General features: G+C 49.6%; 1 protein-coding gene across 1 annotated transcript in view; it reads left to right on the top strand.

The window, feature by feature from the left end:
* The first annotated feature begins 2,104 nt into the window (after window positions 1-2,104).
* ZC3H12D (zinc finger CCCH-type containing 12D) overlaps window positions 2,105-15,251 on the top strand; it is an 89,223-nt gene continuing 76,076 nt past the window's right edge. Inside the window, exon 1 of the mRNA XM_086925755.1 lies at window positions 2,105-2,487. Coding sequence (XP_086781881.1) covers window positions 2,171-2,487 — 317 coding nt within the window. The 5' untranslated portion in view covers window positions 2,105-2,170. The remainder of the gene's footprint in view (window positions 2,488-15,251) is intronic.

Genomic DNA, 15,251 nt, shown 5'->3' with positions numbered 1-15,251 from the left:
AACATGCTGAAAGGCCTGTGGGGATGTGGGATATGTAAGCAGGGGAATAGTAGGTTGTATGGTAAGCCTAGCAGTTGTGCTTTGATCCTAAAGGTGAGGAGTTGGAATCAGGTAGAAGGAAAAAAGAGCAGATATGTGGCCTTCAATTGTGAACTGGGCCATAGGAGACTCCAAGAAATAAATCTGTGATCAACAGCTGGCTTTAGATCATGGAAAGGTGAAGCCTAAATGGCATGGATTAGGTGGGATGAGATATGGCAGCTGATGCCCATGCTATGGGAACTCGGAGAGAAATGGCTGTGGCCTGATGCAGTGGTGTTACATCTTGAGGAAAACAGCCTGGTTCTATCTGATGAACAAAGACATGGGAAGCTTTGAGTGTGAGATGGGACTGCACTTTGTTCTATTGGACCCAGTAGGGTGTGGAGAGGTTGGTGGTGGAGGGTAATAGGGCACAGAAGAAGGTCAGCAGAGAAAAGTTGAGTTTTTCAAAGGCATGGGGATTTAGATTATCATAAGGAGATATATTATGAATTCCTGTCATTGTTCTGCAATGATGGGGTTCACCTTTACATGCTGGAGATCATGTTAACTTTGGAGACTTATGGTGGAGGGTTTTTCTGGTGGCAGGTGAGAGGACAAAGAGACGGTTAGTGGGAGAAAGGAAGGACTTAGGAAGCAGGAGAAGAGGGAGACAGAAGAAGGAATCAATAAGTAGGCCCTGGTCCAATGGGGGGGGGGGGTGGCAACGCATGGATTATCAATTATTATCAATTATCAACACATGGATTATCAAAAAGAATGAAGAGCTTATGACCTAAAGATGAGAGTTGTCATAATTGTAATGGGAACCAGGAGGGGGAAACACTGGGGAGGAAGTTTTTTTCAGGGGTGGGCAGATGGGTTGGTAAAAATGTGTTTAGTAAGTTAATTAGGACAAATTAGCCTGTGCGTCTCAGTTGGAGGTGAGAGAGGTCATAGCTTGCTCTTATTAAAAGTGGCATTTTGCACACATGACACATTAGAATAGAGTAATGATTACTTGCTAGAGAGGGCCTCTGGAAGAGGTGCATGAATTCCACCTGGGGATTTTGAGGGGGGAAAGGGAGCAGTGGAATTATGTGGGCAGCTGAAAAGTTATCAAAACATGCCTCCACACCATGAGTGTAGGGAAATCACTGTTCCCCGTGTCAGAGCATTAAAAGTCCACCACTTGCCCTGGTGCATTGGACAATTGGGAGCAGGCAGGGCAGATAGGATGTTCAAGGGAAACTGGTATTGCTTTGGAGCAAGTGGTTGAGGGGTAAAATGGAGAGATAGTTCAGAGGGGAAAGGGTGGGCAGAGGAAGTAGGGGAAAAGAGTGAAGGAAAGAGGAATCAATGAGATGGACCTAGTCCAAGGGAGGGCTGGTGATGCAAACAAGTAAATCAATTGTCAAAAAGAAGAGTACATGAATATCCTATGACATAACTAAAGGGTTAGCATCATTGCTTAGGAGAAGCAGGTGGGTAATGATTGGGGATGGAATTCTTTAGGGGCCGGGGGATAGGTTAGTAACACATTTTTTAGTAAGTTTCTTAGGGCAGATCTGCATGTGTGGCTCAGCTGAAGAAGATAGAGTTGCCCAGCTTGCTTCCAATAAAGCGGCCTATTGTACACAAAACAATGGAGTAGCTTAAGAAGTTAGATCCCTGCATGAGGCTCGAAAATATTTTTTTGTTTGATGCTGTGTGATGCCATCAACTTTCTCCAGGCTTGGCAGGCATGCAAAGTATGTCTCAGCATGCCTTGCAGGGAGGCCTCATTGGCCTGGAGACAAGAGGCACTAAGGAGGCCCCAACACTACTCAAGGCTGCAGGGACCTCCTCAGGGTTCCCTATCCAGCTCTAGACCTTAGTGTATCTATGAGGGTAACAGTTTAAGAGACATTTTAGGGGGACCTCTACAAAAGGTTGCAAGTGAAATTCCTCATTTAATGTTCTATGACTGAAGTGTTGTTTTTAATTCCATTAACATCTTGCTTTTTCTTGCTTGCTTGCTTGCTTTTTCTTTCTCTGAAGCAGACATTCATCTTTCTTCCTGACAGTGACTAAACAAAAAGAAAACAAAAAGAGTGGTAAAGAAATCACCCTAAGCTTCCTCTGTGCATTGTTCCTGGCTGCAAGTTACATGGAGACCAACCATGGCAAATATGTATTTTTCCGAAAGCTAGGCTATCATGAGCAGGACATTTCAAAAGTACTGCATAGGCTGGGCCCCGGGGCTCTGGAAAACGACATACTTCAGGAACTAATCCAGATGGGCAGTAAAACTAAACCAGGTGGAAGCCCGGCACTCCTTGGTGGCCCATCCACCTTGATGCTCATGGTTCGAGGAAGCAACTCTGCAAAAGTACTCAGAACGGCATCTGCACCACCCATAGAGATTGCAGATCCTTCTTGCCGTTTAAGACCAGTTGTGATTGATGGAAGCAATGTTGCCATGAGGTATTTTACTTTCTGTGTATCTTTTATGACTAGTAGAGCCAGAAGTGCTTAATTTGAGCTGGTGGTTGTTGTGGTGGGCCAAAAGCATTCTTTTTTGGGGACTGGAACTTATTTTTCCTCATCAGACATTTCCCAAGTGCAAGAGAGTGAAAACACAGAAATAAAACAGAAGAGAAAGCTGTAAAAATCAGTGGTATACCAAAAGCCCCCACAGCCCGCTTGAGTCTGGGGGGGGGGGGGTGAGCTCTATGAGGGCTTCCGCCGGCACAGTGCACGGGCCGTGGCTAAGATCCCTGACTGGATCCGGAGGGTGGGGACCCCATCCAAGTACTTTGCAGGGGGCCGGTCAAGTTTTGTTATGCCACTGGGGAAAAAAACATAAATTGAGAACGCTTGAACCTTCAGGGGTGAGAAAAAGGGTCAGGCAGTGCCTGCAGTGCATTAGAGACATGAGGTGGAGTCAGAACTATGCAGCTTTGGTCTACCGCACAATGACATTTAATAGCCCAGTTGCAGGCTCCTGAGCAGCATTTTCAGCACTGGCACGCATTATTTTCCACATAAAGCACTGGCCATAGGCCTTAATGCAGGCAAAGAAAGAGGGCAATATAGCTTCTGGTTGGGTAGTAAAAGACAACTGTATTTGAGGTGCAGTTGAGTCCTAACCTCTCTTGGTGCCTGGGGCACTGTACCTCTTTAATTTCTGATGCCTAGGTTGCTGTGTTCAATATTAGCAGTCACAGCGGTATGTTGATATAAAGCAAATGGGTTTACTAGTTACTACAGTGAATACTTGCACAAAATCTATAGGAATATTGATTCTGTGTTTATGCTATATAATAGCACTGGCTCTAATATCCTCAATTATCAATAAGTTGTGTTGTCTGTATTAGGAAATACAATCTAGGTCACACTTGACTCTGCCAAATCTTTTTGGCATTCACATATAAATTTGCATACATCAAGATTAGGCCTTGGCGTGAAATTCCGCTCCGCTAGCAGAGTTAGCAGAGTTTTTCCCTCTCTGCACTCTGCGAAGAGTTCACAAAAACGCTGCGGAGTGGAGTTTTTCCCTCAGTCATCAACTTTAAGTTAATGTGAGCAAGTGAGGACAATCTTACTCTAGACCACCCCCCTGCAAGATTTCTCAACATGAGCAGTAGCAGATGGTCGCTACCGATCACATTGAGAAACCTTCTGTTCTCATTGAGGAAGCTACCACTCGAGTAGAAAATCTACTCAAGTGGCAGAAAGAAGCTGTGCCTCTTGCTCTGCGTGTGGTGCCATTCGTGCTGGTTATCTGGTGTGGCAAAAACATCCAGCGCTAAAAATCACCATGAATGGCTTGACATAACCTGCTTCACCACTTGCAGAACCTTGCATAGAGCAGCAGAGATTTTTGGTCACTCCGCCCAGGCCTAATTAAGATGTATGTACACATTATGTGGGTGCATGGCTGGCAATCTTGCAATGAGTATTCTAAAATAGCCGCTAATACATAAGCATGATTTGTGACATATGCATGTGCTCTGATGCTTGGGTGCTCATGCGTAACAACGCTCTGTGGTCATTTTTATTTACAGTTTTGTTATGGAAAATTAACATTACAGAATATTGAATTAAAAGTAATAGAAAATTGGAAACAAAAGTGAAAACAAAGTGAGCAAGAGACCTGACAGCACTTTTCAGCTTCAGAGTCCTCAAAATAATGAATAAATAACAAAAGTACATTATATAGGACATGGAGCAGAGTAGTGAGTAGGGCGTGGAGCATTGGTGAGAGGGTGAGGGAACAGTGGCCAAAAAAATAGCCCCGCGATGCGGGGGTAGCCGAGCTCCAGGTGGTGGCAGGCACCTGGCCTGAAAGCTTGTGACTGGCTCTGGAGCATGGGGGTCCCCCTCCATGTACTTTGCACAGGGCCCCCTCAGGGTTGGTTACATCACAGAGAGGAAAGTACAAGGACAGCAAACAGGGGGTCCAAGAGTGGGAAAGTGCAAGGAAACACTTGCACTCCTATGGAGTGCTGCATTCAAGAGGAAAACATGTCCCCTCAGGTCAGCTGTGGAAGCACTGCAATACCAAATTATTTCTATGAGGGACAAAATCAAGCACAGTGAACAAAGCAATCAAATTAATAGCAGACATATGAGAAAGACAACAACACCTTCCAGTCATGAGCAACTGCTGACCAATAGTCCACTCTATGTATAGGTTACATATTGGAAACTATGGTGCAAAGACAGAATATTGAGTTCTTAATATAGAAGTGGCATACTATTGACTGAAAGAATATCGTTGACCAGAATATCAATTTGAAGGCAAGAAATATTGTTTTCTGAAATATCGAAGTTAGTAATATCGTTTGTGAAAATATCATAGTGAATAACATCAATATTTATATTAGTGTTCTGTCTTTTTGTATGTATGTTCAAAGTATTTGATCTCATTTTTTGTATAAGCAGAGCTGTTTTTTAATGTATGTGTGAAATTATTAGAAGTGATTCATTTTATGATTATGACATGTTGCGTATTTTAGTTCTGCAGCGGGTTGTGGGTTTATAGGGGAATAGGGTGGGAAGTAATTTAATTATAATATAGAAATTAATACTTTTTATATGTTAGTATTTTTAGTAAATTATTGTAGTTATTAATTATTAATTGTTGAATAGTTTTAATTAATTAATTAATTAATTGATATTTATGTTACTATTTCACTCCCTGGAGTGGGAATAGTAATTTTTTCTCCTCCGCTATCCAACACTTTCCCTACTGTAGCACTCTCTGGAGTGGGAATAATAATTTTTTCTCTTCCACTATCCAACACTTTCCCTACTATAGCACTCTCTGGAGTGGGAATAGTGATTTTTACCCCTACGCTATCCAACTCTTTCCATACTGTTGCACACTCTGGAGTGGGAATAGTAATTAAGACCCCTATGCTATCCAATACTTTCCCTACTGTTGCACTCACTGGTGTGGGAATAGTAATTTTTATCCCTACGCTATCCAACACTTTCCCTACTGTTGCACTCACTTAAGTGGGAATAGTAATTTTTACCTCACCGCTATCCAACACATTCCCTACTGTTGCACTCTTTGGAATGGGAATACAAATTTTTACCCTTCGCTATCCAACACTTTGGCTACTATTGCACTCTCTGGAGTGGGAATAGTAATTTTTTATCCTTCACTAACCAACACTGGTGTGGGAATAGTCATTTTTACCCCTACGCTATCCAACACTTTCCCTACTGTTGCACTCACTGGAGTGGGAATAGTAATGTTTACCTCCCCGCTATCCAACACTTTCCCTACTGTTGCACTCTCTGGAGTGGGATTAGTAATTTTTACCCCTACGCTATCCAACACTTTCCCTACTATTGCACTCTATGGAGTAGGAATAGTAATTTTTACCCCTGTGCTATCCAATACTTTCCCTACTGTTGCACTCACTGGAGTGGGAATAGTAATTTGTACCCCTACGCTATCCAACACTTTCTCTACTGTTGCACTCTTTGACGTGGGAATAGTACATTATACCCTTTGCTATCCAACACGTTCCCTACTATGGCACTCTCTGGAGTGGGAATAGTAACTTTTACACCTGCGCTATCCAACACTTTCCCTACTGTTGCACTCTCTGGAGTGGTCATTTTATAGTTATATATATATATTTTTATATATACATATTTTTTTTTTAAAACCTTTATTGCACCTTATATTCTCACACAGCTTTTGGCCTACAACCCATGGGGCCGGCCGCAACCTTTTCAAGACATTTGTATATCAACAGGATTTCACCTCCTACTGGCTGCCATGCTCGGGGTTCGGTTACTTCGCAATACATTGAAGGTACATAATTCGCAATAGCTTGCTGATCAATTTTTAGTTTTTAAAAAAATGTTTTTTATAACAATAAACAACTTAAAACACAAAGAAACCACATTGAGGTGGTCAAGTATGCAAGTAATTGTGCACTAACTGTGTCATGGAGCGTTCCCGTAACGTTTACATGCACTTACACCCTTAGGGCCGACCGCGGCCGCAAGTTCTGTGAATTAGTGTGTTTGCGTGTGTGTGATTCTTCTGGGGCCTCGCTCTATTGGTCCCTCCATCTAGTCGTCCTCCCCCTCCTCATCAGATGTTATTGGGTCTTCTTCCGGTAGGGGTTCACAAATCTCCCCACTGTACACATTCCATGGGGTCCAAATCTTATTCCATTTCCCTGGACAAGCCCGGCCAGCGTACACCGCCCTTTCTGTTATCATCACCCTGTCCATGTTCATACACCATTGTGTTTTCGTAGGTACCTCCACCGCTCCCCACGTCTGCGCTATATCCCGTTTGGCGATTATCATGCCTATAGTAGCCCATTGTTGGCCATGCCTGGACAATTCGTTGGGTTCCCATACATTCAGTAAGCACTTTCGCGGCTCAGGGACCAGGGAGGTCCCCACGGTCTGAGATATTGTGCGCATTATTCGCCTCCAATACTCCTGAATGCGTGGGCAATCCCAAATCGTGTGGAAGAACGTTCCCTCCTCCCCACATCCACGCAGACAGTATGGGTGCTGTGCCCGGTGTATGAGGTGCACGTTGTTCTCGTATAATATACTCTATGCAGAATTTTAAGCTGTATGAGCCTGAATTTAGCAGAGATGCCAACTTCTTTTGGCGACGCCAGTGCTTCATTCCATTCATGTTCATCCATAGCTTCTATGTCTCCCTCCCACTTGTCTTTCAGTTTAATCATGGGATCTGGCAAGTTGTTAATTAACTTACGGTATGTGAGTGATGTCGCTCGCTCAATCATAAAGTCCGTAAGTAGGCGATCCTCAAGCGGGGAGGCCTCTGGTACCTCTGTCTCAGGGGAGATGGCAGTAAGCAGTGCGTGACGAATCTGAACATACCGGAACGATTCCCGCGTCCCCAGCTCGTATTGCTCCCTCAGTCGGGTAAATGGAATGACAGCGCCTTTTTCCCATAAGTCTCCCACCGTAGATATCCCTATAGTATCCCAGTGAGAGGAACCCTTGCTATGCCTTAGGTTTCCCAGGGCCCGGGAGTCCCATAGTGGTGTGAGTTTGGTTATTCTCCCTTTCCAACCTAGTGCCCCCAGCGCTGTATGCCATAGCGCTGCGGGGCCAGAAGACTATTGGTTCCTAGCTGCGCCCTGTCTGACTGGAATGCCGGGTCGCCCTGTGGAGCATGAATCCATTGGTTTATGGGTTTCAGCTGCTCTGCCCAGTAATACAGTTTCAGATTCGGCAGCGCAATCCCCCGTCAAACCACCCCTGTGCATTTTAGCCTGCGCAATGCGAGCTGGACGATTACTCCATAAAAGACCAGCCACCAATGCCGATACTTTCCTGAAGTATCCTGGTGCCACTGGGTACGGCATATTTTCCATCACGTATAAAATACGGGGCAGTGACATCATTTTATAAAGTGCTGCTTTCCCCAGCATCGTTAGGGGCAGCCCCGCCCAGAATTTAACGTCCTGCTTAAGCCGTTCCATGGGTGGCATCAGATTTTTCCACGTAAATTCCATTGGATCCATGGTGACATGGATGCCCAAATACTTAAAGGATGAGCCAGCTGCCCTTAGGGGGCAGTCTGCGCTCAACGCCGGGATTGGGCCCTTCAGAACATACAGCTCCGATTTAGTCCAATTCAGTGTGTATCCCGAGACCTTCCCATGCTAATCACAAAGTGTTAGGAGCGCTGGAACACCGCGTTCAGGTTCCGTTCCCTAATGTCGTCCGCGTACGGTGAGAGGCGGTCTTCACATCCCTCTGCCCAGGCTATCCCTTTTTAGCAGTGGTGTCGATCGTATCAAGTTTGCTAAGGGTTCTAGGGCGAGTGCGAAGAGCAATGGCGACAGGGGGCATCCTTGACGGGTGCCTCTCCCCAAAGGGAATGTTCGTGAAATGTGGCCATTCGCTACCACATGTGCTGCGGGTTTAGCGTACAGCAGACTGACCCATGCTATGAACTTGGGTCCAAAACCCAAATGTGCCAGGACCTCGAACAGGAAGTTCCATTCCACTAGATCGAAAGCCATCTTTGCATCGAGTGCCAATATAACCGCCGGTTCAGGGATCGATCCCGCCCTTGCCAACACTCTGTGTACCCGGCGTAAATTCAGTGCGGTATTTCTGTGTGGCATAAACCCGGACTGATCGGGATGTATGAGGTCAGGTAGGTGTGCCATCAGTCGGGTAGCCAAGAGTTTGGCCAAGACTTTAACTTCTGCGTTAAGCAGGGAAATGGGGCGGTAGGAAGTGCACTCTTCTGGTGGTTTCCCAGGTTTGGGGATTGCGACGATGGTTGCTACTCTCTGATCCAGTGGGAGTTCACCCTTCTCCAAGCAGTCTGTGTACATAGCTAGCAAGTGCACACTCAGCCTTTCCGGTGCGGCCTGGTACCACTCTATTGGGATACCGTTTGGTCCAAGTGCCTTACCGGGCTTTATTGCTCTTATAGCCATTTGTATCTCGTCCGTAGTTATGTCAGCTTCCAACTCTGCTGATGCCTCTGGTTGCAGTGTCGGAGTTTGGATAGGTTCTAAGGCAACCCTGGCCATTTCAGCGGATATCTCCCTGTCTGGTGTGTATACCCCCTCGAAGTGATCTGCAAGTGCCTCCACTATCTGTTCGGGGCTTGTGTGAACTATCCCCGACTTTCTCTCACTAGTTGGATACCTCTGGAGCTCCCCCCTTTCTATCCAGCCAGGCCAACATCTTACACGCCTTTTCCCCTATATCATAAATCCTATTCTGTGTGTCAGTTATTTGCCCCCTCACCTGGTGTCGTAAATGGTCTGTATACAGTTGCTGTTGGAGGTGTAAGGTATGCGACGTGTCAGGTGTGGGGTGTGCCTCATGTGCTACTGTCGCGTCTCGCAGTGCTAATTCTAGCCTAGCCAGCTCAATTGCTTTTTCCCTTTTATCAATCAATCAATCAGTGACATTTATAAAGCGCGCTACATACCCGTAGGGTCTCAAGGCGCTGGGGGGGGGGGGGGTGCCGCTACTGCTCGAACAGCCAGGTCTTCAGCTTCTTCCTGAAGGAGAGGTGGTCTTGGGTCAGGCGCAGGTCGGCCGGGAGGGAGTTCCAGGTCTTGGCGGCCAGGTAGGAGAAGGACCTTCCTCCTGTAGTCGCTCTTCGGATGCGGGGGACGGCGGCGAGGGCGTGGTTGGCTGATCGGAGGTGGCGTTTGGGAGCGTAGAAGTTGACTCGGCTGTTGAGGTAGCTTGGGCCTTGGTCGTGTAGGGCTTTGTGTGCGTGGGTGAGGAGGCGGAAGGTGATTCTCTTGTTGACGGGGAGCCAGTGAAGGTCTCTCAGATGTCCGGAGATGTGGCTGGATCGTGGGATGTCGAGGATGAGTCTGGCTGAGGCGTTTTGGATCCGCTGGAGTCTCTTCTGGAGCTTGACGGTGGTCCCGGCGTAGAGGGCGTTGCCGTAGTCCAGTCGGCTGGTGACGAGGGCCTGGGTGACGGTCTTCCTGGTCTCTGTGGGGATCCACCAGAAGATCTTCCGTAGCATGCGTAGGATGTTGAAGCACGCCGAGGAGACGCTGTTGACTTGCCTGGTCATGGTGAGGGAGGAGTCCAGGATGAAGCCCAGGTTTCGTGCATGGTCTGTCGGTTTGGGTGCGGTGCCCAGGGCGGGAGGCCACCAGGAGTCGTCCCAGGCGGAGGGTGAGGAGCCCAGGATGAGGACCTCCGTCTTGTCCGAGTTCAGTTTCAGGCGGCTGGTCGTCATCCACTCGGCTACCTCTTTCATCCCTTCGTGCAGGTTGGCTCTGGCGGCGGCGGGGTCGTTGGTCAGGGAGAGGATCAGCTGGGTGTCGTCGGCGTAGGAGATTATGCTGAGGTGGTGTTTGCGTACGATGGCCGCGAGGGGGCTCGTGTAGACGTTGAAGAGGGTGGGGCTCAGGGATGATCCTTGGGGGACGCCGCAGATGACTTCGGAGGCCTCTGACTTGTACGGTGGTAGGCGGACTCTCTGTGTTCTTCCGTCGAGGAAGGAGATGATCCATTCCAGCGCCTTGTCCTGGATTCCGATGTTGCTGAGGCGCCGTACTAGAGTGCGGTGGCAGACCGTGTCGAATGCCGCGGAGAGGTCTAGGAGGATGAGGGCCGCTGTTTCTCCATTGTCCATCAGGGCTCGGATGTCATCGGTGGCGGCGATGAGGGCGGTCTCGGTGCTGTGTTTGGCTCGGAATCCGGACTGTGAGGGGTCGAGGGATCCGTTCGTCTCGAGGAAGGCGGCCATCTGCTTGTTGACGGTCTTCTCGATGACTTTGGCTGGAAACGGGAGAAGCGAGATGGGGCGGTAATTCTTGAGGTCGGTGGGGTCCGCTGTTGGTTTCTTGAGAAGAGCGCTGAGCTCGGCGTGTTTCCAGCTTTCAGGGAAGATGGCGGAGTCGAAGGAGGTGTTGATGATGTCTCGCAGGTGGGGTGCGATGACAGCGTCGGCTTTGTTGAAGACGTGGTGAGGGCAGGGGTCGGTCGGTGATCCGGAGTGGATGGAGTTCATCGTGTGGATGGTGTCTTCGGTGCTGATCGGGGTCCAGGCGTGGAGGGTGGTGGTGGGGGGGGGTGGCTGGTCGGTCGTGGTGTGCGTTGGTTGGTTGTTGAAACTGCTGTGTATGTCCGTGATCTTGTTGTGGAAGTATGAGGCGAGGGAGTTGCAGAGGTCTTGCGATGGGGTGATGTCGTTGTTTCCTGCGCTGGGGTTGGAAAGCTCTTTCACGATGTTGAAGAGTTCCTTGCAGTTGTGTGCGTTGTTGTCCAACCGGTCCTTGAATGCTGTTTTCTTGGCGGCGCGGATCAGCTGGTGATCGAATTTATGGCCTGTCCCCGTAACACCGCCTTATATGCCTCCCACAGAATCGCTGATGATCGCACCGATGTGACATTCTCCGCAAAGTATTGTGTTGTCGCCATTTTGAGTGCCTTCCTGACCTTGGGGACCTTAAGATATGCAGCCTGTATGGGATAAATTCTTCTACGTGATTTTTCTTGGGTGGAGACTGTCAAAGTGACTAGACAGTGGTCCGATATGCCTCTAGGGTGGATGTCTACGTGGTGTACGCCATCGCCCAGTGCCAGGAAATAGTCGATCCTCGACAAGCTGTTGTGGACAGTGGAGTGGAATGTGTATTGTCTCTCTTGAGGGTGTGCATGTCGCCATATGTCAATTAGACCCATAGCAGTCAAGAATCGCTGGAAGCGGGAGGGACCTCCAGTCGGGGTCGTCGCCGGGAATTTGTCAAGTAGGGTGTCTATTGTGGCATTGAAGTCCCCCCTAATTATAACATCCCCTTCCGGAAGGGTCAGGAGAAATTCACCCAGTGCTGGAAGCATAACCGAGTGAAGCGCCGGGGGGGATGTACACCGAGACCACGTTGATGAGCCGTCCCTCCCATTGTCCCTGTAAGGCCGCAAAGCAACCCTGCCCGCCAATCTTTGTGCCCATTGGTATGAATTGTGAGGATTTCTTGATTAAAATGCCAGTTCCTCGAGAGCCAGAAGTGAACTCTGAGTGCACTATCATTTTGTATCCTCTCCTGTCAAAAGCCTTGGATGCCCCTCCCATTAAGTGTGTCTCTTGGAGGAGTGCTAGGACTGGCCTCTGTCTCTTCAGTGCGGTAAGTACCAGGCTGCGCTTTACCTTATCCTCCAGTCCTCTCACATTCCATGTCAGCATGCCGAGGGGCGCGCCCTGTGGCCCTGGCTCGTCCCCCTCTGTACTATGTACCGGGCAATCGGTCATAGCTGGTCAGGTATTTGAGTGTGTGCCTGCCGCGCCTTGCAGCCCAGGCGCGTCGTTTCTTCCTGACATCTAAGCAGTGTAAATGTCTATTGATACATCGTGACCCTACATGTGGATTTCTAACAAATACTAAACAACCCCTCTTTTCCCCCCTCCCTGCCTCCCTGCTTAACGGACCTTCAACTGCCCGCCTCCCCAACTGAGCAGAGCGCTTAACCCATCCCACAACCAGAATACTTGCGTGTTGGGGGAGAGTATCTCCCCGGGCAGGCGGCATCCCTGCACTCTTCCGGGTGTCCCAGGCCAGCGTCCAACCGCGACCATTGTGCAATTAGTTCAAGTAGAAAAAACAGCAGCGTCCATTACTGCCCCGGGTGTTCCGGGTCATTCTCCTCTGTCGGCCTCAGTATGTTCCTGAGTCGGAGATCTGTCCGCGTCTTCTCTGCCAGATGTCTGTGACCCGGTCCGGCTGTCATCGCGGCGTCTGTGCTTAGTCCTATGTGATCTGCGTGGAGGTCCTGCGGTGCGCCATCCCTTGAGCCAGTCCCTGGCCGCATCTGGGGTGTCGAAGAACCAGACTTTTTTGTCAGCGACTACCCGTAGTCTTGCTGGAAACAGCATTGAGTAGGGCAGTTCTTTTTCTCGCAGCGTCTATTTAACCTCAAGAAACGTCCTCCTTCTTCGCGAAACTTCTGCCGGGTAGTCTGGGAAAAAGGATACCTTGGAGTTCTGAATTTGGATGGCCGGTGCCACTCTGGCCGCCTGCAAAATGGCGTCCCGGTCGCGAAAGTTAAAAAGTCTTGCTAGTATTGGCCTCGCGGGGGGGGGGGGGGGCCCGGCTTCGGTTTCCCTCCTGGTACTCTATGGGCCCTTTCCACAGAGAAGAGTGTGAGAGTCCCTTGGGGTTGAGCTGTTTTTTAATCAATTCCTCCACATAAAAGTCCATAGCTCCTGTAGCTTCCGACTCCGGAACTCCTAGTATTCGGACGTTGTTCCTCCGAGAGCGCTCTTCCTGATCGTCCAACTTCTCCCTGAGTGATTTGTTTTCGGCTTGCATTTTCTCCATTTCCACTTGCAGCTCCGATACATCTTCTGCCAAGGATTTAGTCACGACTTCAACTTGTTTCACCCTTTCATTCATTTTTTGGAAGTCCGCACGTATCAGGGTTACTTCTGTCGCCGTTGCCCCCACCGTCGCCTGCACCTGTGCCAGGGCACTCATCATGTCATCTAATGTGGCTTTTGTTGCTCCTTCGCTCTCCACCGTCTTCCCCGTGGACTTGCGTTGTTCCGCCAGGGGGGGGGGGATTTTGCTTGTCATAGGCAAATTTATCTAGCTTGGCTTGTGTGGAATTATGTTTAGCTCCTCTGCCAGCCATGGTGATGACCCGACAGTCTTCTCACCTCCGAGGGGTGTGTCGCTCGTCCAGAGGGGGTTGTTCTCACACTCCTCCCGTCTGGGTTCTTGACTGCTGTCCGATCTTCGTGCACCTACCCTCAAGTATTGGGCGCAAGGTGCAGGTCTGAATAAGCTCTTGCTTATCAGGTTAGTGCGGCCACAGCGAAATCCTGCCCCAATTAAAGCCCTCCGAATGGCTTCCCTCACGTGGTCAGCTTGTACTCTATATGGTGTAGGATGACGCGATGCATCAAGACCGCCTCCCTCTTGCGCGGCCTGTGTAGCTCCAGTTCATCGGGCCAAGGGAGTATTTGGGATATCGCACCACCACCTTGACCTCTGACTTCCCCTCTCAGGCTGATGTGTGGGCCGAGCACTCCGTCATTCCTCACGGCCGTTGTATGCAGTACCGGACCCGCCCTGCCTGCTGTTACGCGGCCGAGTGCTGCCTTAATGAAACAAGAGGGGGGTCGCCTGCATTCACTTTGCGCCTCCGTTGTTGCAATGTCCACTGTGCCCAGGTTAGGTCATGAGGGCGATATGTCCAGGCGCTCAGCGGGGTTTATGCGTCACTCTCCCGGCCACTGTGACGTTATTTCCTTTTGCTCTGTGGCACCTGCGGAGCCTTCAGTGCGGGTGCCTAGCGTCCGTCATACAAGAGTCACTCCACCCGGTTTGCTGCAGTTTTGTGAAGTGGCAGCGCCATTACCCGTTATCGCGGTGTCCGTCCCCCTTCTTCTTCGCTGCTTCCCGCCTTGCACCACCGCAGCGCGGTCCCCACTCACAGTTCACGGGTGGTTCGCGAGGCTCCCGCATGTGTTTCTCCGGCTTGTCCCGAGTTCCGCCTCACTGCGTCCACTTCCGGCAGTCGGTCCCCGCCAAGGCCTCACTTCCGCCCGGGCGCCGCTTCTACCACAGCCCGCTGCTTGCCGGCTGGCTCCAGGCCCCTTAAGTTGCGTCGTCTCCCTGCCGTTTCCCGGTGCTCCGCCGCTTCGAAATTGCTCCGTGAATTGCCGCTCGGTCACAGGACCCGGGGCACCCCTTCCGAGCAAGGTATTAAACGGATTTAAATGCGCATTTTTGTGGGATGCCGCCTTACGCCAGGAGCCTCTCTAGTTTGGTGCCGCCATTGTCGGCCGCTAGCCATGCCCCCCAATTTTTATATATTTTTAATATTTGAAAATAAATCAAAGTTATCACGTTATCAATTATTTTAAAGTAAATATGCATTTAGATGTTAAGGGGCCTATTAGCATGGCGGATGGATCGCCATGCTGGCCCAGCAATGGCGATCTACCCGTCAAATGACCCATCTTCACCCCCGCCACATTAGCATGATGAGGGGGGCGCCGCGGCGGACAGAAAGATCGTCTGCTGATTTTCCGCCGGTCGGATTCCTGGCCGGGCGGAAAAGGCCTTCAGTATGGTGGCGGTGCCTTGCCGGCACCGCCATCCATATTAGGATTCATCAGCTGCATCCTGGTCATCATCCTTCATCCATCAGAGAACAATGGATCATCTCCAGTGGTATTTTCCTGTTGAGAGATGGCCCCCTGTCTACCCCCTTGGTTACCTGGGTCT

The sequence above is a fragment of the Lissotriton vulgaris genome, chromosome 6 (genome assembly GCF_964263255.1).
Source record: "Lissotriton vulgaris chromosome 6, aLisVul1.2, whole genome shotgun sequence".
Classification (NCBI taxonomy): Eukaryota; Metazoa; Chordata; class Amphibia; order Caudata; family Salamandridae; genus Lissotriton; species Lissotriton vulgaris.
Note: the sequence above shows the minus strand (reverse complement) of the source record. Positions and strands in the feature narration are given on the sequence as shown.